The 26,683-nt window shown below is 46.7% G+C and overlaps 3 protein-coding genes across 5 annotated transcripts in view; 1 reads left to right on the top strand and 2 right to left on the bottom strand.

The window, feature by feature from the left end:
• Positions 1–2,859, top strand: part of P2rx3 (purinergic receptor P2X 3) — a 39,158-nt gene extending 36,299 nt beyond the window's left edge. For all 3 annotated transcript variants that reach the window (XM_040745724.1, XM_005065079.3, XM_040745725.1), the window contains one exon: positions 383–2,859. In XM_040745724.1, coding sequence (XP_040601658.1) covers positions 383–496 — 114 coding nt within the window. In that variant the 3' untranslated portion in view covers positions 497–2,859. The remainder of the gene's footprint in view (positions 1–382) is intronic.
• Positions 2,860–5,620: 2,761 nt separating this feature from the next.
• Positions 5,621–11,420, bottom strand: Prg3 (proteoglycan 3, pro eosinophil major basic protein 2). The gene is made up of 6 exons (XM_021232117.2): positions 11,397–11,420; positions 10,887–11,021; positions 10,102–10,406; positions 8,013–8,144; positions 6,454–6,565; positions 5,621–5,861 (listed from the first exon to the last, which is right to left on the bottom strand). The coding sequence occupies exons 2-6, from the start codon at positions 10,945–10,947 to the stop codon at positions 5,803–5,805; spliced, it is 669 nt and encodes a 222-aa protein (XP_021087776.1). The 5' UTR covers positions 10,948–11,021; positions 11,397–11,420; the 3' UTR covers positions 5,621–5,802.
• Positions 11,421–17,161: 5,741 nt separating this feature from the next.
• Positions 17,162–20,343, bottom strand: Prg2 (proteoglycan 2, pro eosinophil major basic protein). Its single transcript, XM_005065081.4, has 6 exons — positions 20,298–20,343; positions 19,371–19,440; positions 18,516–18,820; positions 18,049–18,180; positions 17,516–17,627; positions 17,162–17,331 (listed from the first exon to the last, which is right to left on the bottom strand). The coding sequence occupies exons 2-6, from the start codon at positions 19,426–19,428 to the stop codon at positions 17,273–17,275; spliced, it is 666 nt and encodes a 221-aa protein (XP_005065138.1). The 5' UTR covers positions 19,429–19,440; positions 20,298–20,343; the 3' UTR covers positions 17,162–17,272.
• Positions 20,344–26,683: the final 6,340 nt, after the last annotated feature.

The raw sequence follows: 26,683 nt of genomic DNA, 5'->3' as shown, positions 1-26,683 counted from the left end.
AGTGGGCCTCCATTCCTGTGTGGGGGCCAAGAGAGGCTTGGGCCAAGAATGGACTCTGGAGATTTCGAGCTGGGCGTAGCTCAGGGGTCTGGCGCTTACCTAGCATGCACAATGACATCAGCCCTTCCCTTACAAGAAAAAAATTGGGAGGGGGTAGTTCTGTGGGTCATTGTCAACCTACACACCACTCACTGTCACTTGTCCACATATGGGGCAGGAAAGACCCTGCCTGGAGATGGCCTGGGTTACAGTTTTCCCTTGGGGTGCATGCACAGTCCTGGGCAGCCCCCCATCCCACCCCACTGCTGATTCTGTCAAATGAGTCACACTGGAAGATCGTGCCCCACATCAAGCATGACAATGCCAACTCTTGTGCTTGCAGGTGAATGAGACAACACTGAAAGGCACCGCCTCTACCAACCCAGTGTTCCCCAGTGACCAGGCCACTGTGGAGAAACAGTCCACAGACTCGGGCGCCTACTCCATCGGCCACTAAGACCTCTTCCCAGGGTCCCATGCTCACCCTTAGGCTGCAGAACCTCCAATGGGTGGCTCTGCCTGTCTGGGCAGATGGGGTGGGTTGGGGGAAGGGGCTCTCATTTCTGCTGCTCACCCAAAAGACCACAGGCAGGTATCTAGGCCCTCACTGTTCAGCAGACAGGTAATTCTTCCCACTAAGATCTGAATCTTGCCTTTTCCCCTTGCATGCCTCCCATCTGCTTCCCAGAGTCCTGGGGGCAGTGGTACCCATCCCTTTGCAAAGGATAGAGAAAATAGTTGCTAGGGTAACACCGTAGGGGCCTACCAAGTACCAGGCACTTCCATACACGTTATCTCATTGAGTCCTTAAAATAATCCTATAGGATATGTTTCTGATTTTTGTTTTTGAAGAGAAGCAAAGGCTCAGGGAGACTGAGTCATTGCCCCAGGCCACATGTCCAGAAAATGAGACTTATACCCAGGCCTAACTCCTTTGCCCACATCTGTGAGGGAAGAATGAACTCCCTAGGTGTGTGCCCTTAGTGTCAGTTGGCTTTCCCATGGCTAGCACCAGTGAGCTTTCTCGGGAATGCAGGCCCTACTTTAGGGGATCCCAGTGACATAGAATATAAACTCTCATTTCTGACGTGGTCAAGTCCAGCTTCAGAAGGAAATAGGAGGTATTTCTGTCAGTGAATTTTACCTTGCCTCACCCCATATCTAAATAGTAGGAATAGACCTTTATTCTCCAGTTAGACCCTCACACACCTGGACCCTCACTCCAGAATTCAGATAGAACACACACACACACACACACACACACACACACACACACACACATACACACACACACACACACACACGAGAGAGAGAGAGAGAGAGAGAGAGAGAGAGAGAGAGAGAGAGAGAGAGAGAGAGAACACAACAGGTGAGACATGATTTTTAAACCTAGCACACCCCAGGACATTGTTGGAAAAGCCTGTTAGGAACTAGGGATGTAGCTGAGTAGGTATAGTGCTTGTCTAGCATGTATAAAGAAAGCCCTAAGGCCAACCTCTATCATATATACACCAGGTATGGTGACACACACCCATAATCCCAGCACTCAGGAGGTGGAGATGGGATACAGCCTGGGACCCATGAAAATGTCGCAAAAAAAAGAAGTGGGGTGCACAATGAAATCCAATACCCCGTGAGCATTCAGCCAGGTCAGCCAGGCCTGTTCCACAGGATCCTAACAGGTGACGAGTTAGGAGCAAAGGGGCCCTCTGAAACCAGCATGTTCAACCCTCTTGCTTACAGATCATCAACACTGAGGCCAGAGATGGAAAATGGCTTGCCTTGTGCCATAGTGAGGGAACAAGAGAGAACACAGGTGTCCTGTGCTCAGAGCAGAAGTCAAGTCCACCTTGCCCCCATTGGCTCAGATGCCCTGTCTTCTTTCTGGGCTTTCAAAGAAAAGGAGAGAGTGAGAGGAAGCCCTAACTCCCACAGGGCAAAGCTCGGGAACAGATCAGAGTTTGTGAAAGAAACAACTTGAGAGGCTTTTTTGATTTTTTTTGGTTGGTTGGTTTTGATGAAAAGACTTTGCTATGTATCCCTGGCTGGTCTCAACCTTTCCCCAGTATTGGGATTTACCAGCAAGCGCCATCATCCAGCTGGGGGCATCTGTTTAAAAGCAATACAGAATTAGGTATCAAAGAGGTTCATGCAAGAGAGTAGGCCTGAGGTATAAGTTTCCTTAGTGTCAGAGCCAATCTCCTCTGGGAATGTGGGTGTGATGATGAGGTCTTAGCAGAGTTGAACATACATGTAGACAGAGGGCTGGCCCCTCACCAGAATGTACAGAGAGATGAGGGGGAGGAGGAGTCTAGGAGTACCTTGGGGAGGCTTCTACAGGAGTAATTGAACAGACACGACCCCAATGATCCCCACCCTGGGAGGAGAAGGGGTAAAAGTCCTCCCACCAGGTTAATCAGCCCTCCCCTCACTCTGCTTGCCCACAGCCCCCATCGTTATGGGCAATGGGATGCTGTCTCCCCAGCACCAGAGTCAGGCCCTGGGTAGTATCAGGAGACCTCGCCAGGCTTCATCTCTCCAGCAGAGACATCAGCAAGGGAAACAGCACATCCTCCAAGAAGGAGGCACACAGCCCACTTTGAGCTAAGGCTGAGTTCACAGAGATGCTTCCCAGGAGCAGATGAGGCACTATGTCCTAGAAGGCAATGGTACCCCAGACTAGGATAATCCTCCCCTAGAGGCCCAAGCCTCTTCTGGACCTTCCAGTAAGTGTGTAAACCCATTCTCTACTCCCTTTGTCTGAATCAAGTCCTAGATGTAGGCCAGTAGTAGAAATTACAACAGCCAGCTTGTATCTGATACACTGTGGTTTACTCAGCGCCGTTACCAACATGGTCACACGGGCCCTGACCACACCTGGGGAGGTTTCTGTGGTTTGTTATTAGCTTTATTTACTTGGTAGAAAAACAAACGGACAGTTCTCGGAACTAGAGTTGGAAGCTGTGCTCACTCTCAAGGCTGCGTTGCTCAGCGTACAAGCTGTCAGTCAGTGGTGGGATGGCTCACCATTGGCAAGCTGTGGGCCAAATGTATGACAGGCATTGCCCAATTCAGTCTTCATTTTACAAAAGAAACTGAGGCTGGGTAAAATCAAGGGATGGAAGTCAAACTGGCCTGAACCAAGAGATTTGGGATGCTGGAGTGTAAGATGTTGACTTATGTGGTATATCTATTGGGGGAAAGTCGGGAAATTTGCCAACTCATCTTTTATCTATATATGATGTTACCTGGGCTAAGCAACATCTTGCTGTGGTAACTAGTGAAATCTAAGAGAAGTAGCTAGGCAGAATGAGACTCGTGGTGTCAGGGAAATGGAGAGCTGGAGAACTGTAAGAATCATCTGGTGCCCAGGCCTGCACCGGCCAGAAGCAGGAACAAGTTACAGAGCCAGCTTACTGAAGGAATACCAAGGAAGTGGGCACAGCAGTGTGTTTCCCTCCCTCCCCAGACCCCCACCAGACCCTGACATCCCAAACCCTTTCCTTCTGCGGTCCTTCTCACAACACCTTGTTCTCAGCACATTATCAGCAAGCCTCCTGGGGATAGTAACTGATGAGGTTCTGGGGGCTGCCTTCTCACCGTCCTGTGCCTGTTAATCAGGAGAGAGAGCTTGGAAGGCTTTAAACAGCCGGCCGGCACAATCGCTACCTAAGGGCAGAGTGAGGTACTCAGAAACAGGGCCAGAGACTTGAGGAGCATTCCAAGAGCTTGGTGTGCCCTGAGGAGGCTTTAGTTCCTCCCCTGCCCCCTCCCACACCTCTGCCTTTGGTTCTGACCATCAGGGTGTTGGACTGCTTAGTTAGATGCCGTTCTCTGTCAGGGAAGAGAGGAGGCAGTGAGACGGGGAGAGAGTGAATGCATCAGGAGCTTGATGTGCCCTGAAATGTCTTCCTTGCTGCTCATCCTCCCACCCCGGCAACAATCCCACTTTCTCTTTAGAAGCACTGAGTCAAGAGTCCACTTACTGCAGTGACCTACATGGCAGCGACTCCTAGGCAGCTCCACCTCTTGACAGGATGCTATGCCATGATTAGCAGCTGAGGCAACAATCCCTCTACCAACACAGACCTGGGCATCCACCATCAGTGAGGTGCCATGGGTGCCATAGACCTCCATGTTCCAAGGGCTTATATATACTGTTTCTTCCAACCCATTGTCTAGGACTGTGCCCCATCCCTGCTCAGATCCAGTAGCCATAGAGATAAAATACGTGGGATACTAGTATTTTTGCTCCTGAAGCCATATTACATCAGATGCAGATACAAACATAAACCTGTACCTAGTCACACATTGACACACCTACATACGTGTGACCAAAGACACAGGTAAATAGAGATGTATATGTGCAGAGACTCAGGTACATAAAGGTGTAAGTTAACACAAACACAAATCTGCAGAGAGTTGCAAAAGTGCACACAACATGTCAGTACAAACATGCATTCACACACACACCTATGTAGGTTCACACTCAGATGAGTGTGCACATCCATGCATACTCAAAAATACAAATGTGTACATTTACAAGTACATGTACAGAAATTCTCTCATCATAAGCGCACACACATACAATTTGAGGTTCTCTCTATACTCTTTAATGCCCAGTCTTAACTCTGAACTTCCTGTTCTGTCTACTCTAAATCCTTTTTTTTTTTTTTGCAAAATCCTTCTAGCCCAGTGTCCTAGCTGGCATACAGCTAAAAGTAACAATGATACCCCCCCTCAGTCTCTCCAGGTCTGAGACAGTGAGAACAGAACTGAGGCTGGGATCGATGCTGTTGCCAGTCTCTTGCCTTTGGCTTCTGAGTGGAGGACAGATCCCTTCAAAACTGTGGCCTCTTTACAGAAAGGGGGGGTGATAAAGGAGAGGGCCGCCTCTCACTTGGGACCCCCTCTCTCAAGAGGCGGTTGGGAGAATGGGAAATGAGAGTCATTGCCAGATGCCCCAAAGCATTTCACTAGAGAAACAGACTTCTCAAAAAGGGTTTTCCAGGACTGGAGAGATGGCACAGCCATTAGTTCACTGACTGCCCTTCCTAGCACCCACGTGACATCTCACAGCTGTCCGTAACTCCAAGATCTGACACACACAGACATGCATGCGGGCAAAACACCAATGCAAATAAAGTATAAGAGGGGTTTCACCCCATGCCCTCAGGGTCCCCCCACACACATTCAATCTCAATATTGCATACCAGCTCTTGAGTAAGCCCCTTCTGTTCCATTTGGAAAGCCACTCAACTCCTCATAATGAGATCCAGCCAAGGCAGGACCAGCTCCCCATCAGACAGATCTCTGCTGTCCTCTCACTGGATAGAAAGGTGGATTCAGAGCCCATGAAGAAGAGACTGCAGAGAGCATTGCCCAGCTTCCGGGTGACTCAGTGCTGCCACCACACAATGCCCCAAGCTCTGTTGCTGCTCCCCTCCTGCAACAGGCTTCCAGGATTTTCCCAGCAAGCAGGAGTCTCCAAGAAAGGGCGGTGATGAAACAAGACTTGCTGGGCATGGTGGTGCACACCTTTTATGCTAGCACTTGGGAGACAGAGACAGGAGGTTCTGTGTAAATTCAAAGCCAGCCTTGTCTACAGAGCGAATTCCAGGAAGGAAAGAAAGAAACAGGATTTAGGGGATGCAGTGGGAAGTGTGACTTTATGACCGGGGAGACAGGGAACAGAACTGAACGCCAAGGGACGGGACACCTGCAGCCAGGGCCAGAGGTTCCAAGGTAAGGTCTCCCTCCAGCTTAGAAGGAGCAGACGAAAGGCAGGCGACTTTTGCACGAAGCTCTTTGCCAATGGCCCCCTGCAGCAGAGAACACAGTGATATAAACTGGCTGGGTTCTGCACTGAGTTCCATCCACCCCACCCTCGTCACATGCCTCTGTATCCCCTTCCATGGCTATCATCATCTTCAGAGAAGATTTGTGACAATAATTTGCTCTATCATAGCTGTTAGGTAGCAAGGGTGGCATGCGAATCACAGCCCTCTTGCTCTAGTATGCATTCAGCCTCTACACTAAAAGTGCCTCACACCTGCCACGCATGCTGTTCCCCACATCTGCAGCTGGCATGAAGCTAGCATCCTGTCTCCGCCATCACCAATTCCTATATCCACAGCTTCATTCACATCTGCTGGTCTTGCTGGTCACTTAAGTCATTCCAGTTTATCAAGGTATCGGAGGAGGCAAAGGGCTCCCAGCTAGTCCCTCTACAAGGTATCCCATCATTTGGCCTTGTCCTGAGAAGTCTACCCCTCGGCCCTCCCCACAGACCAAGTTCGAGTTCTCCATGTGGAGTGAGTAGTTTTGAAGAGGTGTGTCCTGACAGCTCAAAGAAGCAGCAGCTAAAATTCTACTTTATCAATCCATCCCCTTGTCTGGAGCCTGTTCTCTTACCTGAGCTGCACAGAGTCACACAGTGCCCTCCACCATTCCCAGGCTGCCCTGGGGCCCAGTATCCAAAATCCCAGCAGCTCCCATCAGTCCACCGAAACTTCTTCCAGAAGAGCTAGAGAAGAAAGTGGATCAGAGAACCAAAGGAGGCAGGAAGACCCAAACCACCGTTGCTTCTCTCACTGCCTGCCTGGAAAGAAGCCAAATGCTCCCACCACCCATCTCTCTGTGTCTGCATGCGATGTGATGGGAAATAGCCATTGCTCCCAGACACCATGCAGGGCAGATTTCCCCAACTGTATTGATCTTATTAACATGCAGGTTCAGATTCAGGAATTCAGGCATGGGGCCCATTATTCTGCATCTCTAGCAAGCTACCAGGTGATGCTGATGGTGGTGGCCCAAGGACCACTCTTCTAATACTAAGTATAATTCATTCCTCTGCAATCTTGGGATTACCACTATAGATGGAGATCCCTGTTTTATAACTAAAGAAAAACCAAGGACCTGAGAACGCTCCTCAGCTAGTAAACATCTGAGATGAGCCCTGAGTCAGTCTCCTGGAATCTGTTTCCTCAATGCAGTTTTATACAATCACATGCTTCAAAAACCCAGCTCTGAGGACTGGAGAGACGACTCAGTTAGTAAAGGGTTTGCCTGAGTTCAATCTCTAACATTACATTAAAAAGCCAGGCATGCTGTAATATCACTTGTAGTATCAGTGTTAGGTACCAAAGATAAAAGGATTCCTTTGGGTTTGTGGTCAGTCAGCCTAGCTGATCAGAGAGCACCAGGTTCCAGTGAGAAACTCTTAAAAATAAACTAGATAGTTCTTAAGGAATGACATCTGAGGTTGGCCTACGGTCTCCACATTCAGGTATACACAGAAAACACACACACGCACACACACCCTAGGGAATGGTGAGAGGGAAGAAGGAACCTTACTGTAACATGTTCTAAATCTGAAGTGCCCCCCAAGTGCCATGTGTTAAAGACTGTGTCTCCAACTCATGATAGAACTGCATGTTAGAACTCTTAGGAGATAAAGTTTACGTAGGGAAAGTTAGGTCACCTGGGGCATGCTCTTGAAGAGAATACTAGGACCCTGAGCCTTTTCATTTGTTTTTGCTTCCCTGTCACCAGAAGTGAATTGTCTTCTTCTGCCACACATTCCCACCATGACATACTGTGTGTCAAGTCCAAACCAACACCTTCAAATGAGTGTAGACCGAAGACGCCTTTGAAACTGTATGTCAAGATCAACCTTTCTTCCTTCAAAGTTGATTCTCTCAAGCATTTTATCACAGTGACAGCTGACTAACCGATAACAATTGCCAGTTTTCTTGGTGTAAACTTACCATGGTAATTTTGAGCTACACACCTGAAGTCATTGAATACGGAATTAATGAGAGGTATAGGTAATCAATTCTGTCAAGACAGTACAAGGCAACTCCAGCATCCTATTGCCTATCGTTTAAAGGACACCTTAACTGTAGAGCCAGCAAATGATCCCTCAAGACAACCAAAACTTTCTATACGGAGTTGGGGCCTTCCTAACTTACCCAGCCCTTGAGGATGCCTCCAATCCAGATGTGGGACTGGTTGATCTTCCTGGCCAAGGACAGAATTTGGAAGTTGAAACTGTAGCTGTGGATGGAAGCAAGGTTGCCTCGGTAGCATCTGCTGCAGACACTCTGCAAAGGGGAGAGATGGGATAGAGATTTCACTCTCTTTTGCCTCAAGGCCCGAATTTCCAAGAAAGGTCCCTGCAGCTATTCACAGAATCAATATAGGGAGTCCACTTGCTTCCCTCTGGGAGGAACACATGAGTGTGAGTGATGCACACGTGCAGAAGCCAGAGTAGGCCATCAGTAGGTTCCTCTATCACCCTCTGCCTTACTTCCTTGAGACAGGCTCTCACTGAACCGGAAGCTTGTTGCTTGAGAGAGGCTGCCTGGCCAGTGAGCTCTCAGGATCTGCCTGTCTCTGCCCCCTAGTGCTAAGGTCACAGGCATGCACGACCATATCCGGATTTTCCCATGGATGCCAGAGATTTGAACTCAAGTCCTCATGCTTGAACAAACCCATTTATCCACAGAGCCATCTCCTCGGCCCCTGAAAATGTATATTTTTAGTTATGTTTACACTGAACAATACTCTTTCCTTTGATATTAGTCCCCAAATAATGAAGTTTAAAACTATTCTCGTGACATTTACATTGCAGTATTATAAATAATCTAGAGATGGTTTAAAGAATAGGAGAGGGGGTAATGAGATAGTTCAGTGAGTAGGTAAATGAGTTTGATTCCAGGTCATACATGGAGGAAGGAGAAAGCAAACTCCTGAAAGCTTCTTCTGATCTACATGTATATGTCATAATGTGTACACCCCACACAAACACACAGTAAATAAGCATAAAATTTTAAAAACAGAAGAATATACAAGGATTATATGCAAATACTATGTCATTTTATGTAAGCACTTTGAACATAGACATTGGTGCCCATTGGGAGTGTCCTGGGATCAATGTCCCATGGAGGCTAAGTGGCAACCATATGTCTTCATTTGGAAGATCCTGATCTCTGAAAGGTATAGAGAGTCACTCAGAAAACAATCAATATTCAGTGAAAGGAGGCAATATTTAACATGGGGGTTTCTTTTCTTTGTTGAGGTAAGATTACTCTTTTAAAATTCATTTCATTACGGTTGTAGAATCTTGAGATTTCCTAGTTAGCATGCACATGCGTTCACACATGCACACATACATACACACACACACACACACACACACACACACACACACACACAGGTCCCAGAGTGGCCACACAGAAGAATGGAGTGAGGTACAGAAGGGTAGATCTGTCATTTTGAATCTTCCCTCTTATGGGAGTTTTTTTAATGCTCTCTGTGGTTTTAATATGATATTTTATTTACTCTGGGATTCTCATACATGCATACAATGTGTCTTGATTATATTTACCTCCCCATCCCCCCTGTAGCTCCTCCTGAATCACACACACATCCTCTTTCCAAACTCATGTCCTCTTTTTAGTAATATACGACCCAGTGAGACTAACTAATGTTGCCAGTACATTCATGACCATAGTTTATCTACCAGTGGCCATACCCCTAAAGAAAATTGACTTTCTCTCTCTTAGCAGCCACGAATTGCCAGTAACTCTTCATCTAGGAATGGTGCCTATGGGCACTCTGGAATGTTGGCTGGCTTGATCTTCTGCAGGTCTTGGGCATGCAACCACAGCTGTTGTGAGCTCATGAATGCAATAGTTCTGTCACGTCCAGAAGACAGTTTCACTTCACCCAATCCCTACCCCCAGCCTCTAACTCTTAACATCTTTTCCACCTCCTCCTCCATGAAATTCAAGTATCTCTGTCACCAATGTGGTTTTATGCAGATCAGTGATTCTAAAAGTGCAGTCCTCAGACTAAGATCTCCATTCCCTGGGGCTTTGTTTCAACCCTCAGAACACACCCCCACCCCAAGCCTCTTGATCCAAAGACTGTGAAGATGGAGCTATATCTTAACAAGACCTCCAGGCAGTTCTGCAGTTTTGAGAAACACTAGCCTATATGAATAGAGAACAGAAGTTTTAACCCTTGACCTTTTCACGTTGTCTTCCTATCACTTACCTGAGCTTTATAAAAAGTTTTGGGAGTCCTAACCAGCACGTAGTGGCAGCTCTTGCACCTAGGAGTTCCCTGCACATGAACTGTGTCCTCTTCGCTGGGGCATGTTGAGTCCTTGTCTAAGCCATCTCCGTCAGACTCCTCATCCTCAAAGGTGTCTTGATGTTCAGCACCCACAGCCTCCTCTCCCTCTGTCTGCATTGTCTCTTGGGACAGAGTCAAATATCCTCCCTGATCCCTCGAACCACCTGCATCCTGCCACAGGTCTGGCTCTTTCTTTGGGCTCTCCAGATGGGGGTGAGTGGTCTCTAGGAAGAAGAGGTAACCTGCCATCACATGAGAGGCTCTCTTCCTCCAGCACCTCGGACAGCTCCAACCATCCACCAGCGCTTTCTTGGGTCCTAATCTGGAGACCACACTAGACAGGGACTCCTCTAGGTTGGGTAAAAAGAGATGTCTTACACCAGACTCATAGATGGACAACAGCCTGAACACTGGCTGACATCACAGACATGTATATGGGTGGGAAAAACTGTGTGAGAAGCCTAGAATGATCACTGGCTAATCATTATATAGGTGCTTTGTTTTTTCGTTTTGTTTGATTGTTTTTGTTCATTTCCTTCTGAAGGAGCCAGTTCTGGGTCTGGGAGATACCTAACTAGAGATGTGTGAGCAACTCGGAAAGAACACACTGTGACCCTGGCCCCATGATAACAGCAACAATGACCAAAAGAGTGGGCGAGGGGGAAAAGGAGGAAAACGGATGAGAATAAAAGGGAAGGACTTACCCACATGAAAAGCAGAAACTGTCCCCAGTAGGAGAAGGGACAGGATTAGAGGCTGCTTCATATCTTCCTGATCTTGTAGTGGAGGCAATTCCGCCTTTGTGCTCACAAATGTCCTTTTTGTGTCCAGCACAGCTTCTGGCACGTGACATGATACTTGTTTAATTACCTGATTAAAGAGAGGGCCAGAGAGCCTCCTCTTCCTTCTATTCCTCCTGCTCTGATGGACACACCCTGAGCTGGAAAGTCTGAAACAGGAGTCGGGTGGGCAGGAGGGGCAACTGAGCTGCAAAGGTCTACTCCTGAGACCTCTGCTGCTGTACTCTAGGACTACACCACCCAGATTCCAGACCTGCAGGGACAGTCACCCCCGGGCCAGAGCTGACTTTACTTACATGGGAAAAGAAGAGGCAAAGACAGGAGTTGTGGTGATCCTAAGAACAGGCTCCCTAGCTGTTTTCTTGCTAGTGTCCTCGTGTTCCCTCGCTGACCTTGGCCCAGCCCAGCACTCACCTTATGAGGTTCTGTGGTCTCCACTCTCAGTGGCTGTGGCTAGCACTCACTGTCAGCCCTTATACTGTGTTTTTGGGGAAGTGGGAAGGGGCCAGGGTGATTGCTCCAGGCCAAGCTTGGGGATAATGGAACTGATAAAAAATTTTCAGTTTTTTCACCCCAGACCTTGCCCTGCCCTCTGGGGCCTGCTGCCCTAAGTAGAAGCCCATTGTCACCAGTTTGTTTGAGAGGCATGTGTAACACCATGATGCAATTTGTATTAATTACATCAACCAGATGTAATTAGTATCAATGTCCCTAAAGTACCCAGCATGAATGATACCCCTTAATTCAGAAGCAGCCTTCTGAAGTCACTGTTCTGGGAAGCGATGTAAAAATCCTAGGAAGCAGCTAGGAACCAAGAAGAGAAGGAGGAGGAGGGAAGGGGAGGCTGAGCATCACATGAAGTACTTCACAAACAGCACACTCCTGACCCACCTTCACACATCTCCACTGAGACTATAGATGTCCCTGCTTCACAGATATAAACAACAGGATTCACAGAAGGAAAGCTCGTCGTGCTTGCATGATGTCCTGACTAGCTTTTATGTCAACTTGACAAAAGCTAGAGTCATCTGAGAGGAGGGAAATTCATTTGAAAAACGTCTCCCTAAGATCAGACTAGCCTTAGAGCATTTTCCTAGTGATTGATGGGGCAGGGTCCAGCCTGTTGTGTGGGTGCTACCATCCCTGGGCTGCTGGTCTTGGGTTCTATAAGAAAGCAGGCCGAGCAAGCCATGGGGAGCAAGCCAGTAAGTAGCATCCCTCCATGGTCTCTGTGTCAGCTTCTGCCTCTAGGTTCCTGCCCTTTTTGAGTTCCTGCCCTAACTGCTTTCAGTGATGAACAATTATTTGGAAGTGTGCACCTTCCTCTCCAAGATGCTTTTGGTTATGATGTTCCATCACAGCGATAGAAACAGTAAGACTCATAAGAGGTCAAGGAACAGGGGTTTCTAAGTCCTAAACATTCTCACATTCTCACACATTCTCCTTCCCCCTCCTTCCCCCTCCTACCCACTCCTTCCTTCTTCACAAACCAGTCCCTTCCTGGTTCTCATCCCAGTTTGTACTTCTTTGCCAGCCCTGGAAAATACACACATATCCACCCCAGTAGGCAACAACCCAAACCATTTCCACGCATCTCATTTCCTAATGGCCTTTGGATCATTTACAGACCAGTGGCCTAGACTATATCATTTCATCCACCCTCATGTTAAGTCTCCCAGTCAATCTGCAGAGCATTTTGCCCTTCCCACTCTCACTGCCTACCTCACACCAGCCCTCTGACGCTATCAAGATTAGGACTAGGATCAAGCAATGAAACGCTCATCTCAGACCACAAATTTAAGAAGACATTAAAAATTCAATATTAAACATAAGTAATATTTTAATGCAAACTTTCTTAAAATCAAATTGAATGCAAATATATTCACAATGACTAATTTTATTTAAAATGACCAAGTTCCAGTTCATTCACTGTTGCCCAAAGAGAAAATAGTGCTTGTATAGCCTTGGCTTTGCCACATCTTTCTGCCAAGAGCTTATGGATTGTTGGAAGTGAGGTTGATGCAATTTGGAAGTGTTCTGTTGGGCAGCACGTATTTGTTATTTACATACTGACCCACACCTCCAAAGAAGCAGATACAGGTCATCTGGAGGACAGTATGGCCTGAATGCCTTGACTTCCTCTGCTCTCCCAATGGACCTGTAATTGGAGAAGAAACTGAGAGGCCATTTCCTGACCTGATTTCAGAGTAACGGTCTCGGCCCTTATCTCTCCACCCAACAGACCAGATGTCTGCTTATCTACCTAACAGTGGGAAGGTTGGTCAATTCCAGAACCCAAAACTTAGTCTATTAGTTTCAAGTTTGAGGTTACCCCAGTGAGAAAAGAAGAATCATAGATACCCTTCCCTATTGCTCTCCTCACCCTGGGGTCCATGACAGAGGTGACATTTCACTGAATGGCTGGGATGAGTCCCAAGGCTTGTTGTTCTCATAATTTCCCTTTACAAATTTCCATGTGCTTAAAGGAGTTGCCTAAGATTCCATAGCAAGTCAGAGACCAGCCTAAAACCCAGAGTTTTATGCCCCTTATGCACCTCATCTTGGCCTTCTTCTCTTGGATATCTGTCTTCTCCAACCCTATTCACACATTCACATAAGTCCTGTTTTCCTTGCACACAAATTCAGGAAAAAAAGGCCATTCAAATGCCTTCAGTAACCTTGCTGATGGCCCCAGTGACTCCTCTTAAATTGAAAACCAGAAGTAACACTTTTGAAGATTTTCTCCAGACCAGGCACTATGTTTGCATGAGATTTTTTTTCAACCATCTTAACAAATTATCCTAAAAATTGGGTATTGTCACCTTAGCTTTACAAATTTACTGAAAAAAAAAACTAATGGAGGTAAATGGCTGTTCTAGTTGTCATAGCTCACAAGTCCTTGTTCCCATCCACATGAGTTACCCTGACAATCTAGCCAATGGGACCAGTGCTTCCAAGTATCAGGGTCACTGTTTTCATTTGTGTTCAAATTGGCCTCTTGTTCCAAGGCTCAGTCATACCCCAGATTACCCAAAGATAAGTTTCATCGTGATGAGATGTAATAAAATCACAAGGCTAAGAGGCAACCACTTCAAACTGAGGACAGGGACAAGATCTTCCTCTAAAGACATGAGCCAAGGATGAGTTGTCAGAGAACCACCTGGTGTGCGGAGCCGTAGTGACCTTGTGAGATGAGGCACTTAGAGTTTCCCATGGTCCTTGTCAGGAAACTGCCCTTGTCAGTGAAGAGTGATACACTGTGCACTTGCTCAGAGGCTGAGTGTCTACCCTGTGCTTTGGATGCTGCAGCCCTCTGGACATCCCATCTAAAGGGATGATCCCTGCTGCATAGAGCTCAGTCATCTGGAAAGGAAGAATGTTCACATAAGCTATCTCTTGGAATACAAGGCCTGTCTACTTATTTATTTCATGAACTTTATTTTTTTTTGGAAACAGGGTCTCATGTAGCCCAGGCTGACCTCACTGACCTCAAACTTACCATGTAGCTGATGATGATATTGGACTTCTTATCCCCCTGCATCTACCTCCCAAGTACTAGGATTTCAAACGTGTGCCTCCACTCCTATTCTATGTGGTATTGGGGATAGAACCCAGGCCTTCATGCATGTTAGGCAAGCACTCTACCAACCATTCCGCATCCCTAGACCTTACTTCAAGCCAGTTTTATGCATCAGTAATATATTCATCTTTTTTTGTTTGTTTTTCAAGACAGGGTTTCTCTGTATTGTTTTGGAGGCTGTCCTGGAACTCACTCTGTAGACCAGGCTGGTCTCAAACTCATAGAGATCCACCTGCCTCTGCCTCCCGAGTGCTGGGATTAAAGGCGTGTGCCACCAATGCCTGGCTTTAATATATCCATCTTTCTTGTGGGATTCTAGATATGCATCTTGTCCTAAAACTCGGTCCAACCCCGTATCACCCAAAGGGTGATCCTCAACATCGGGGTGACGAGGAATGAGATCACAAGGTCAAAGCAGTGTGCAGGAGCCCAGCCTCCTGAGCAAACACAGGGCATTGCTTATTCGCTGACAAGAGAACCAGAAGCATTTGTGACTGAACTGGCCTGGAAAACCACAGTCACGGCACCTATGCAACCACAGCCAAAGCTATGCACATAGTAAAGTACCCTGGAGCTTCCTCCTGTCTTCTCCTTGGCACTCCTTAAAGAGACTTCTGTGCAGCAAGTGTCAAAAAACCCAGTAAGAGAGCAATTTCTGAGAAGCAAGACAAAAAAAATATCTACCTAACTCTCAGCATCTACCTAACTCAGGCTAGAGTCCAGAATGTAGTAAATGCCTAGAAAAAGGTGGGGAGTATCTTGTCTTATTCGTGCACTTATTTATTTATTCACTCATTTGTGTCAGTGCTAGAATACTATTCACATGTGCTAGGCAGCTACTCTACCACGGAGTTATGGTCCAAGCCTCTCATCATCTTTATTATTAATTTTAAAACAAAAACAGCAGTGCTGCCCCACAGCAGAGAGATAGCATCCATGAGGGCTCCGGATGACAGTTCTGCCTCAGCCATATCCTCATAGAACCCACCACAGAGACAAATGCATGGAATGTCCAACACTTACCACATATAAACTCAACAGCTGACATGGCAAAATGTGGCTCTGTCTCTTTTTCAGCCTACAGAGTAACACACCTTAAACAAACAGTCCCCTTCTCTGAGTCACTCAAAAACTCCCAGCTCTTCTTTTGCTTCCCCAGATCCCGGGACCCATATAGAATCGGAAAACCCCTGAAAGAAAAGGGTTCAGGCCACTGAACCCTTTTGTCCTGCTTCTCTGCCTGGTAGTATTAAAACCAGCTCTTCCCCATCTTTAACTGGGATTCTTTGGTCCCAGATGGGTTGAGTTTTATGTCCCAAGGTCAAGAGCGAAGGAAATCAGTCAAGACTTCCAAGCGTAGAAACAATGGACAAAGGATCAAGCTTTGGAGCTAAGAGTCAAATCTCGGCACTGGCAACACCCAGATGTTCTATCTTGAGCAAGTCTTTCCTCATCCAAGTATAACTTCTCCGAGCCTGTTTCTGCCTAGCGGAGATAATGATGATGGATGGTGTAGTGTGATCTGTGCAAGGCATTTGCCACAGCAGGTGAGTGCGCAGTAATTGGTAACAACTAGCACATCTCTCTCTCTCTCTCTCTCTCTCTCTCTCTCTCTCTCTCTCTCTCTCTCACACACACACACACACACACACACACACACACACATACACACACACTCACACACACACACACACACACACACACACACACACCTGTGTCTTAGATTCCCAGACCTCATTGAGAGTCTGACTCATAATAAAGAGTTTAATATTGGGCTTCCTCCAAAGCAGAGACTGAGACAAGGTTTGAGTACACATCCTGTCATTAATTTGGGGAAGTGCAGAAACATTGCTAGAGAAAGAGAGGATTCATCTGGGGAGAGAGAAGCAGCCAATAAAATACATGCTGTAATGCCAGCCTCGTACATGCTGTGTGTTTGTTCTGCTTGACAGGTGTGACGGTGAATATTGACTGTTAACTTGATAGGCTCTACAGTTACCTAGGAGACAAGCCTCTGGCCACGCCTGGGAGGGATTCTCTTGATTAGGGTAATTGAGGTGTGAAGACCCACCATTCTCTGGGATTGGATCCTAGGTTATTGGAAGAAGTCAGCTGCATGTGAACATTCATCTTGCGGCTTCCTAACTAAGGATACACGGTAACCACCTGCCTTGAGTCCTTCAGCCAGGACTTCCCTACCATAACAGACAGTACCCTTGACCTGTGAACTCAAATAAGCTCTGTCTCCCTGAGCCAGATATTTTGTCACAGCAACACGAAAAGCAGCTAATGCAGTGGGAAGGCGCCCAGGCAGGTGACAGTCCACCCAAGCCTTCAGTGTCTGGAAGCTGTTGGTGTGGCCCTGACAAACGCCTGACACACACGTGCTATGCAACTGAGTATCTTCCCCTCGAACCTTAGAGCCCAGGCTTCCTGTTGCCAGGATGCTCCATAAACCCCACAGTGCCATCTACCATCGTTTCTTGAAGCATGCTGACTTTATGGCTCCTTTGTGAAAGGCATGGAGTGGGGTGAGATGACAAAGCAGAAAGCTCAAAATGAGCCCGGCTGCCAACGACCACAGGAGGAAAGGAATCTATTTCAGTAAAGCGGCTTTTATTGTAGGGAGGTGAAAGATGGTGACATCTGGCAGGAAAGAAGAGGCAGTTACCCAGGAGAGGATGAATTTGAACTCCTGGCTAGGACTAGCTCAATACGAACAGATGAAGGGGCGTCTCTGGGCACAGTGAGAGCGACGCCAGTGGCCTCCTGTGAATCGAGAATAGGAGAACTTCAGCACTTGGTCTGCCCTCACGTGACACCAGGTAGATCACAGTTCCCAGCAGCTCTACATCTAGAAAGCTTCTCCCCGAGTGGCCAGACTCACGTCCTGGCACTCTTCCTGAGTCCCCCCGCCCCAGCCATCCCTTCATTCATTTCCAGTCAGCCTCACCTTGAGTACACAGGGTCACGCATCTGCCACCACCACATCGGGGCTGGCCAGCTGCCCAATATGCAAAGTTCCAAGAGCTTCCATCAATCCACCGAAAGCGTTTGCAGCGACCCTAGAGAAGGTAGGAGGCAAAGGGATAGAGTGGAGGGAGGGAAAGGGGTGGAACCAGCACTATCCTTATTAACCCCTAAGGTCCTTGACCACAGGGCCATAGTGGATACTGGCCAGCTGAATTGTTGGTTCACAGTGATCATCACCCCCTTCTCCACATCTCCACATCTATGATATGATCATCCCAAGTGCAGCACAGAGGTAAGGAAACACGCCCAGATCACAAAGATAGAGAAGTTGGGAGGAACTTGAACTCAACCCCAATCCTAAATCCTTGGTGGTACCTAAGTGTCTTGTATGAGTGGTTTTCTGTCCCCAGTTCTTCAGGGGACACTAAAGGGGAAAGACATTCAAAATTGTAGCAAGGTTGCTATTGGATGGGGTCAAGAGGTGCTCCCATTTAGTTCTGGTATCCCTCTTACCCAGCCCATGATTCTGCCTCCAATCCAGACTTGACCCTGGTTGAGTCTCCTGACAGAGGAATGGATTTGGAAGTTAACGCTGAAGCTGTGGATGGAGGCAAGGGTGCCCCGGTAGCAGCTCCGGCAAACTGACTGCAGAACAAAACAAAAGAGGGAGAAGGGAATGGCCCTCACCCACTTGGCAAGAGTTCCCATGGTCACAGTCATGGTCCCTGAGTCTCCAAAATCCATTACCTTCCTCCCTCCCACCCTCAGTCCTTTCTTCCTACCCTCGAACCCCTCCCTCCACAGCTGTAGCCAGGAGAAAACAGGAGAGCAAAGTATAGCATGCTTCCACCTGATGCCCTCCCCACCCAGCGTGTCTGAAGCTGCGCCCTCTGCTGATGCTCCCCCACAGCCCCACAGCCCACAGAGAAAGCATGTCTCCTGTCTGTTCCTGCTCTCAGCCTCAGCAGCAGGCCACTTACCTGAGCGTTGTCAAACGGCCGAGGATTCCTCACCAGCAGGAAGCGACAGGTCTTACATCCAGGGATGCCCATCAGACTCATTGTGTCCTCTTCCTTGGGGCACTGAAGGTCTTCATCTGACACGTCCTGGCCGGAGACAGCTCCCTCATCCCCAGAAATATCTTTACTTCCAGAACCTTCCTCTTCCTCCAGTGGTATTAGCTCTTCCCCAGGAGGACACTCTTCTACTTCTGGTCCTGATATCCCCACATCGCTAGGTAAGTTCTCATCTCCCGATGAGCTTTTGAAGTCGGAAGTTTCAGGCCCTGGAAAGTAGAAAATTCAAATGTCCTTCTTTCACACCTTCCCCTACTCTCCCTGATACTCTTGTCCCAGCCCATGAACACCAATGTGCAAAACCCTGCCTGAAAAGAAAGGCGGTCAAGACTGCTAACCACAGTATCTTAGAGCCCAGTCTTTGTGGGTCTGGGTCCTGGACTCAGCAACTACTACCAGCTTTATTTCTTTGTTTGTGAAATTGGTATACCATCCCAGGTACTTCATGAGGGTGCTCTGGGGATCAAAGGACATAACATGCAGAGAAAATGCTCAGTAAAGTCAAAGCAAAAAGAAGCCCTTATTACCACAAACATCATTAGAATTATGTAGAAAGCACAAAATTGGAAACACTACAAGAGAATCAAGGCTACAGATATAAGAGGTATTCTTGGGAGTCCTGCGGAGTCCCCGCACCCCTGGTGTACAGGAATTCTGAACTTGGGAATGATCAGTGCTGGAACCGGTTATGTGATTCAGATCTCATCTATTATACACAGGAACAAAAGGGAGAGCGAGGCGAAGGAACTCATGACTCACTCAGATGAAGAGCAGATGCTCCCCCAACTAGAAGAGCCAGAAGTAGAGGGAATTTCATCTTGGTTTTGTCCTGGAATAGAGAACACAGATGTTTTACACACACACACACAGAGAGAGAGAGAGAGAGAGAGAGAGAGAGAGAGAGAGAGAGAGAGAGAGAGAGAGAGAGAGAGAGAGAGAGAGACTGTTTTGGACCCATGGGAGGAAAGTGTAGAAAAAGAAGGCAAGAATTTAGGATGAGTCAGAATAGTTAAGGTGGAGCCTAGCCCATGCTGTTTCAAGGAACTCATTTGTTTTGCTTTGCTTATGACAAGGTGTCATGTAGTCTAGGTAGCCTGGAACTCAATATGTAGCTGAAGATGGTGTAGAATTCCTGACTCTCCTGCCTCTGCTTCCCTGCATGCCTGAGATTATAGGCATGCACCATCACACCTGGTTTATGTTTTGTTGGGGATTGAACCCAGGGCTTGGTGCATGCTGGAAAGGTGCCCTACCAACTGAGCCCCAGCCCCAGCCCCAGTTCCAGAAGTCCTTTCCAAACCAAATGAAGCAGACCGTAAGGAACAACTCAGCCTAGCATTCCTGTACACCTACTGTGAGTAAAATGAATTAGTCATTTATTCACCCATTTATTTACAATAATGAGCTTGTCAGTGTCTGCAATATGAGCAAATGCAGGAGCAGTGGTCGTTGATCTTCTAGGAATGCACAGCACTTAAAACGTGTGTTCCTTTCCCAAAGCCAGACATGATTCCCCTTTCCTCACCCTGACAAGGGACGTTTGCCTGTCGCTCAGAAGTGATGCTCATTGCGCTAGCACCAGCACAGCCTGAAAGTCACATGAAGCCCTGCCAGCCTTCTAGAGCCCTCAGCCTAGGTCAGGGGCCTCCCCAGAGGCTGGAGATCCCCAGTAGAGAAAACACTTACAGGCCTTCCTGGATCGTGTTTGTGTCTCAAAGCTGGACCCTCCTTCACCCCATCTCACAGTGGCATTTATAGGGACACCTCGGAGGAAGTCTCCTGGACAAAGGCGGGTTAGTCTCAGCCAGAGGGGGAGAGTTGGCTGATAAGAGCCATTTCTTCACTTCTCTGAGGAGTCTACTCCTTAGCCACACGTGGGGGAGGGGAGCCTTGAGTTCTTGGTCAGAGCTAAGAGTTCTCACTCTGGGTTCCATTTCTAACTCTCCATGGGAGCTTCCCCCAAGTCATGGTTTTCCTACTTTATCTAAGGCATTGGAGGAAGCAAATCCATTATCTGTTGGAGTTAAATATTCACTTCTGACTAGTTAGGGAAACTTTGTAGACTGTTCTTTTGGACAGAAAAGCACCCGTATGTAGGAAAATTTTTACAAAGTTGTTTATTGGTTGATTGGTTGATCAAAACAACTGTGCTACTACCCATAGGACAGTGACTAAAATGTGTCACATTTCTTCTAGAGAATCTCCTGTAGCTACACCTGTGCCTCTGATCCTGAGGAACTGTGTGTGTGTGTGTGTGTGTGTGTGTGTGTGTGTGTGTGTGTGTGTGTGTACTACACCAGGGAGGGAACAAAGCGAGACAGACAGGAAAATATTGAGGGTTTTTGTTTGTGTTTGTCTGTCTCTTCATTGGCTCTGTCTGCCTCTTTGTTTTTTACTTTTTGTTTTTGAGACAGGGTCTTGCCATGTGGTCCTGGCTGGCCTGATACTCACTATATAGCTCAGGCTGTCCTCAAACTTGTGGCAATCCTCCTGCCTCAGCTTCTCTAGTACTGAGACTGCAGGCATGTGCTACCACCACACCCAGCAAGAAAAGAAAATATTCAGTGTGAAAACACAATTTTACAAGAAAAAAACCTTGGGCAGCTTCTTCCTGTGAGTTTTCATGGAGACCATATTTAGATGTGTAAAGAGTTCACACCAGCCTGACGACTTCCATGGCCTCCATGAGTGAGAAGGGAAGTAGCTGTTCCTTCTTTTATTATTCTGCCTGTCTTCAGGGATCACAATCTACGTGTGCAAAAATCTATAATTTGAAGAGAGACTTTATTAAAGATGTTTGTAAAACATGGAAGGCCTTCCCTGGGAAGTTCTGATTGGTTAGTTTTTCTAGAGTGGAAAGCAAAGACCTGCGTTTAATATGTGCAGGTTTGGGGGGTAAAAAGGGACCTGGAAATCCCTGACCTGAGGAGCTCAGCGAGCAGGAAGTATTCTCATGCACCAGACTACGCACCCTCACAATTGGAGCCCTTGGTTGGCCAATCGACCACCTTCATAATCATAAAGTGTTCTGTACATACTTCAGTACTGTGTGTGGAAATATCACCTCATTTCATCTTTGTGAGCAGCACACGCATGGACATATGTTCACGCATGTGCATGTGTGCTCCACCTTATGTTTTGAATCAAGGTCACTCACTAAGCCCCATAGATATGCTGCAAGCACCCTACCCATGGAGTCATCATCCCAGCCCTAATCCTTTAATAAAAAGGAAGAGATAGTGATTATCCCTTCATCTATACATTCACACATCCATACATGTACATATACACACATACATGCACTCAGACATACAAAAAAGGGTGTGGCAGTGACAGTGGGTCCAAAACCTAACACTAATGCACAAACTGACTTAGTGGAATGGAGAGATAGATACCTTGCCCAGCCTAGACACAGGGGTGTGTGGGAGTAGAGGGGTGCCTTGGTCCTGCCTCAACAAGATGATGGGACAGACTTAGTAGACTTCCTAGGGGAGGCCTTACCCTCTCCTTGGAGCAGATGGGAGGAGGGAGGAGTAGGGAGAGTGGGAGGAGAGGAAGGAGGGGGAACTGGGACTGTAATGTAAAAAAATAAATTAACTTTTAAAAAGAAAAAAATTTAGAATGGTGTGGAGGAAAACAACGTCCATATCAGTGCCAAGGGCATAAATTAGACTGGTGATACCTACGATGCTGGGGGGAGGGGAGCTTTTCCAAGCCCTTCGAGCAAAACATTCTCTTCCTGAATCACAAGCTACAATATAAGCACCTAACTTGTGATTTGCAAGAGCACACACAGAATAGGAGGGCTTGGAGGCCAGTGTCTTCCAGCAAGAGGCTTTGATGACTGTCACGAAACTCAGACTTGCTTCCTTCCTCAAGGAGTGGTAGATCCTTGCAGGGTCATGAGAATTGGGAGTTCCCATTTCAGGCCTCAAAGTTACCTTAGAACTTAGATGACATTGGTAAGAAGTGAATGTCCCAAAGCATACCCAGTCCCCATCTGAATGTCAGTACCCCGTGTAGAAACTTTAAAGACAACCCTCACATTAGCCTCATAATCCTCTAGAAAACAGTATACCTTCAGGCATAGCACCCCCAGTGTAAAAAACAGACCTGGTAGTGAAGGTTCTGCCCTGATACATTGTGGGCTATTGCCCTAGGTGTGCATATGTGTACCAGACACTGAATAAAAGTCACCTTAGCCACTGTGGTCAACAGCAAGCAATTTGTCTATCACCCTTTCATACACATCCCCCGGCCACACAGCAGCTTAAAAGTAGAAAGTGCAGCTCCAGATGCTACCTCACACTGTATCTCAATCAGCATCATCCACACTGAATAATGTCCAAGAAGCCATGAAGTGTACAATCGTAGGTGATTTGTGTGTGATGCTCCCAGAGCAAGGATCCAAATCACTAGTGAGGTTCACTAATGATCTATTAGAAGTCTAAAAAATAACTAATTTTGTTGAATGATTTGTTCCTCAAGAACCAGAAATGACTTTCTAGGCTCCTGTGATGGAAGGAATCCTACGATTCTCTCTAAAATTCTTCACCATTCCCACCTCCTAGTGTGTATATTCTATACAATCTCTGGACTACTGATGAGGACTTTCTTCCTGTGGTCGTGTTATAAATTCTACAGCACAATTAATTTTAAGGTTGGGGTAAGTATGGGATTGTGGTTCAGTGGTGCCAAGCATTTATGAGGCCCTGGGTTCAATCCCCAGCATTGAAGGAAGGATAGGAGGGAAGGAGGGAGGGAGGGAAGTGGAGGAAAGGGGCATGGAGGAGAAGAGACACAGAGATGAGAGGAGAAAAACCAGATGGGAGGAGAGAGAAAAGAAAGGAAAGGAGGTAGGTAAGGAGGAACAGAAGACAGAGAAGGACTATATAGGGGGAATCAGCCTAATCAAATGAATTAAAAGCAACTGAGCTCTTCCTGAAGTCACAGATTCCAAGTGTCAAAGTGTTCAACCCAGGGCACCTATTGCTGGCTTTTAGAGTGGAAGACACCATGACAAGGGCTGTGGGCAGTCTTGAGAACTTAACAAAGGCTCCTTTTTGCAGCCAGTAACGAATCAGGAACCTCAGCGCCATACCTAAAAGAAACAGAATTTTGCTACAACCTCATTAGCTCAGAAATGTGGTCAAGCAACATTTTGATTTCAGCCTTAAGAGTCTCCAAAGAGAAACCCAAGCCATGCCAGGCTCATATCTCTGATCTACTGGACTGTGCTGATAAATGCTGTGGCCTGACATTGCTAAATGTGTAGCAATATGTCCTGTGGCATGGATGACTAACAGCTTCGGGCCCATCTCCCCATCAGTTGGTGCACTTAGTAGAGGGAGTGGCATAGACAATTGTCCCAAGAAATGGGCCTGAGGACCTGCTAGAATAGCACAAGGGCAGAAGAGCAGGGAATGGACAGAAGGAGAGTCCCTTCAGACCATAAGTAGCCTCTAATAGATTCAAGTTCTGCTCAGTTGGACTCCCCAGCCTCATAAAAAAAGATGGAGTCTGAATCTGACCAACCGCCTGCTGGCTGGGCTTGGCCAACGTTCTTGTGGGCCAGATAAAAGGTGGTGCAAGGGCCAACACAATCCCAGGGGCAAATGGCCCAAGAGATAGGGATGAAGCCGTTTCTCTGTGAAACCAGTCTTGACAACAGCTTCCCTGGCACTTCCTCATTTAGATGTCCCAACAGTTGTTACAGATTAAGATGTCCCACATTCCAGAGCTGGAAGAGCCATGAGAGATGAGCCAGTCCACCTGAAAGTGTCTGATGTAGAAAGACCAGATATCCCGATTCCTTCCTGCTCCCTTTCCTTCTCAGCTGCCTCCTCACAGGCCCAAGCCACCATGACTGGTGATACACAAAACCCATCATCCCCACGCTTCCTATTAAAAGTCTCTCTGCTCACAAGCAAGTATCTTGATCTCATTGCTGCTGCTTGCAAAACTGTCCACTAACATGGTGCTATCTACTGATCCAACTTACCTAGAGTGATAGACCCTCATCATGTTGATCCCAACTTCTCTGACCAAGCTAATGCCTCTGTCTCATCTGATAGACCCGAGCTAATGATCATCCACTCATGTAAGCCTTCTCTAAGAACCATCTAGACAATCAAACACACCCCACCATCATAGCCCGTTACTTTGCTACACATTATTCTATTTCTTTTTGTGTTTCAGTTTCACTTTTGAGATAATACAATTACATTTTTCCTTGCCATTTCCTCCCTCCAAATCCTCTTCCTGCTCTCCTTCAAATTCATGGCCTTAAAAAAAACTGTTGTTTCATGTGTGTGTGTGTGTGTGTGTGTGTTTATATAACCTATTCAATCTGTATAATGAGACTCTATGTATGTTTTCACGGCTGCCATTTGACCATGGACAACTAGTTTGTGTGCTCTTCCCTGGGGAAGTTCATCTTCATCTTTCCTGCTCCCTTCTTTTATCAGTTGCCTGTAGTTCTTTGTGTAGGACTGAGGGTCTGTGGGCTTTCCCATGTCTGTTTTGTCATGTCAATTGGTGTCATCTTTGTTCAGCTCATACATGGGCATTCATGTTGATGAGAATTTACAGGTATTCCTTCTGACGTTATTAGGAGAAAAAAATCTCACAGCAAACTCCCTAATCCCCTGGCTCTTACAATTTTTCCCCTGGGACCAGGCTCTACAACTCAGAATTTTGCTTGGTTGTGGTTTTCTGTAGTAGTCTCTGTTGCATATAGAAGTGCCCTTGATGAGGGATGAAGACTACACTTATCTGTGGATATAAAGACAAATGTTTATAGATTGTTATCAGGGATTATGCTGGTTTAGTAAAGTAGTGTTGCAGATTCTCCTCCAATAATCATAACTTCGCTACCACTGAGTGGTTAGCTAGGTTTCCAGTGCCAGTGCCAGCCATCTAGGTTTCCCTGTTGTTGATTGGGTCTTAAGTCCAACTAGAGAGCTGTTGGTTGTTGCCAAGGTATGTGTGCCACTACTGCACCCTTAGAGTTATTGTGCCAGGCTGGTCATGGGTAGGACTGTTGGGTGCCTCCTTCCTTTGGAAGTTTGTGGTGTCTTCTCGTACTATGAAAGCTAGTCTACAGGGAGGGGATATTCAGTCCAGTCCCAGCTAAGGGGTCTCTGGGACCCACTTGTGAAGTTTATGTCATCAGCTTAGGGACTTTTTCTATTTCTGGCATGGGGGAGTAACAAAGGGCAATAGTAATAGATTGTATATTTTGGGATAACCATGGCTAATAACTAAAAAAAAAAGGCTTCTCGTGCCTAGTATTAGGTTTGCCCCAATGAAAAAAGTTCATTAAAACTATATATACATGTGTGTGTGTGTGTGTGTGTGTGTGTGTGTGTTATGTATATTGTAGGGCTCTTTGAAGTAAATAGTAATGTAATTCCTTGTGGCTTTTCCAGACATCTTTGTTGTTATTTTACTATCCTCCCTACTTCTGTATTTACCTCCCCTCCCTCCCTGAAGGACTCCCGTTTACCATTTCCCTGATCACTTGTGCCCTGCTATTCTCCTTTCTAGTGTTCCCATCCCCCCATTCTGGCAATGATCCTGTTTTATTTTCCTGGTTTTTGTAGTTCCTGCAGACTATGAACTCAATTCTGAAGATTTGAAGCTAGGAGCCTCCAATGAGAGAGACCGTGTAGCATTTGTCTTTCTGAGTCTGGCTTACCTTACTTAAAAGGATCTTTCCTGGTTCTATCCATTTACTTTCATTTTTCTTTACAACAGAATAATAGGAATTCCCTCCTATATACATATACCACATTTTCATTGCCCATTTATCAGTTGTAGGACATTTAAGTTGTTTCCATTCCCTAGCTATTGTGAATAGAGCATCAGTGAACATGGCTGAGCAAGTGTCTTTGGAGTAAGATGTTGAGTCCTTTGGGCATATGCCAAGGAAAGGTATAGCTGGGCATACAATAGGTTTGTTTTTAGCTTTTTGAGAATTCTCCATACTTATATCCATAGTGGCTGCACAAGTTTACAATCTTACCAACAGTGAATGAGGTTTTCATTTTCCCTACATCCCCCCAGGATTT

The sequence above is a fragment of the Mesocricetus auratus genome, unplaced genomic scaffold (assembly GCF_017639785.1).
Source record: "Mesocricetus auratus isolate SY011 unplaced genomic scaffold, BCM_Maur_2.0 Super-Scaffold_100004, whole genome shotgun sequence".
NCBI lineage: Eukaryota > Metazoa > Chordata > Mammalia > Rodentia > Cricetidae > Mesocricetus > Mesocricetus auratus.
The sequence above is the reverse complement of the archived record's forward strand: the minus strand, read 5'-3'. Positions and strand labels throughout refer to the sequence as shown.

Bases quoted from the DNA above. Each gene is read 5' to 3' on its own strand.
- Prg3 (XM_021232117.2), bottom strand. From the start codon at position 10,947: ATGAAGCAGCCTCTAATCCTGTCCCTTCTCCTACTGGGGACAGTTTCT. The intron at 8,145-10,101 runs GTAAGTGATAGG...TCCCCTTTGCAG, and splicing joins AAACTTTTTATAAAGCTCAG to AGTGTCTGCAGCAGATGCTA. The intron at 5,862-6,453 runs GTAAGAGAACAG...TCTCTGCTGCAG, and splicing joins TGTGACTCTGTGCAGCTCAG to GGGGCCATTGGCAAAGAGCT.
- Prg2 (XM_005065081.4), bottom strand. From the start codon at position 19,428: ATGAAATTCCCTCTACTTCTGGCTCTTCTAGTTGGGGGAGCATCTGCT. The intron at 18,821-19,370 runs GTGAGTCATGAG...TCTACTTTCCAG, and splicing joins AGCATCTGCTCTTCATCTGA to GGCCTGAAACTTCCGACTTC. The intron at 17,332-17,515 runs GTGAGGCTGACT...CTCGATTCACAG, and splicing joins CGTGACCCTGTGTACTCAAG to GAGGCCACTGGCGTCGCTCT.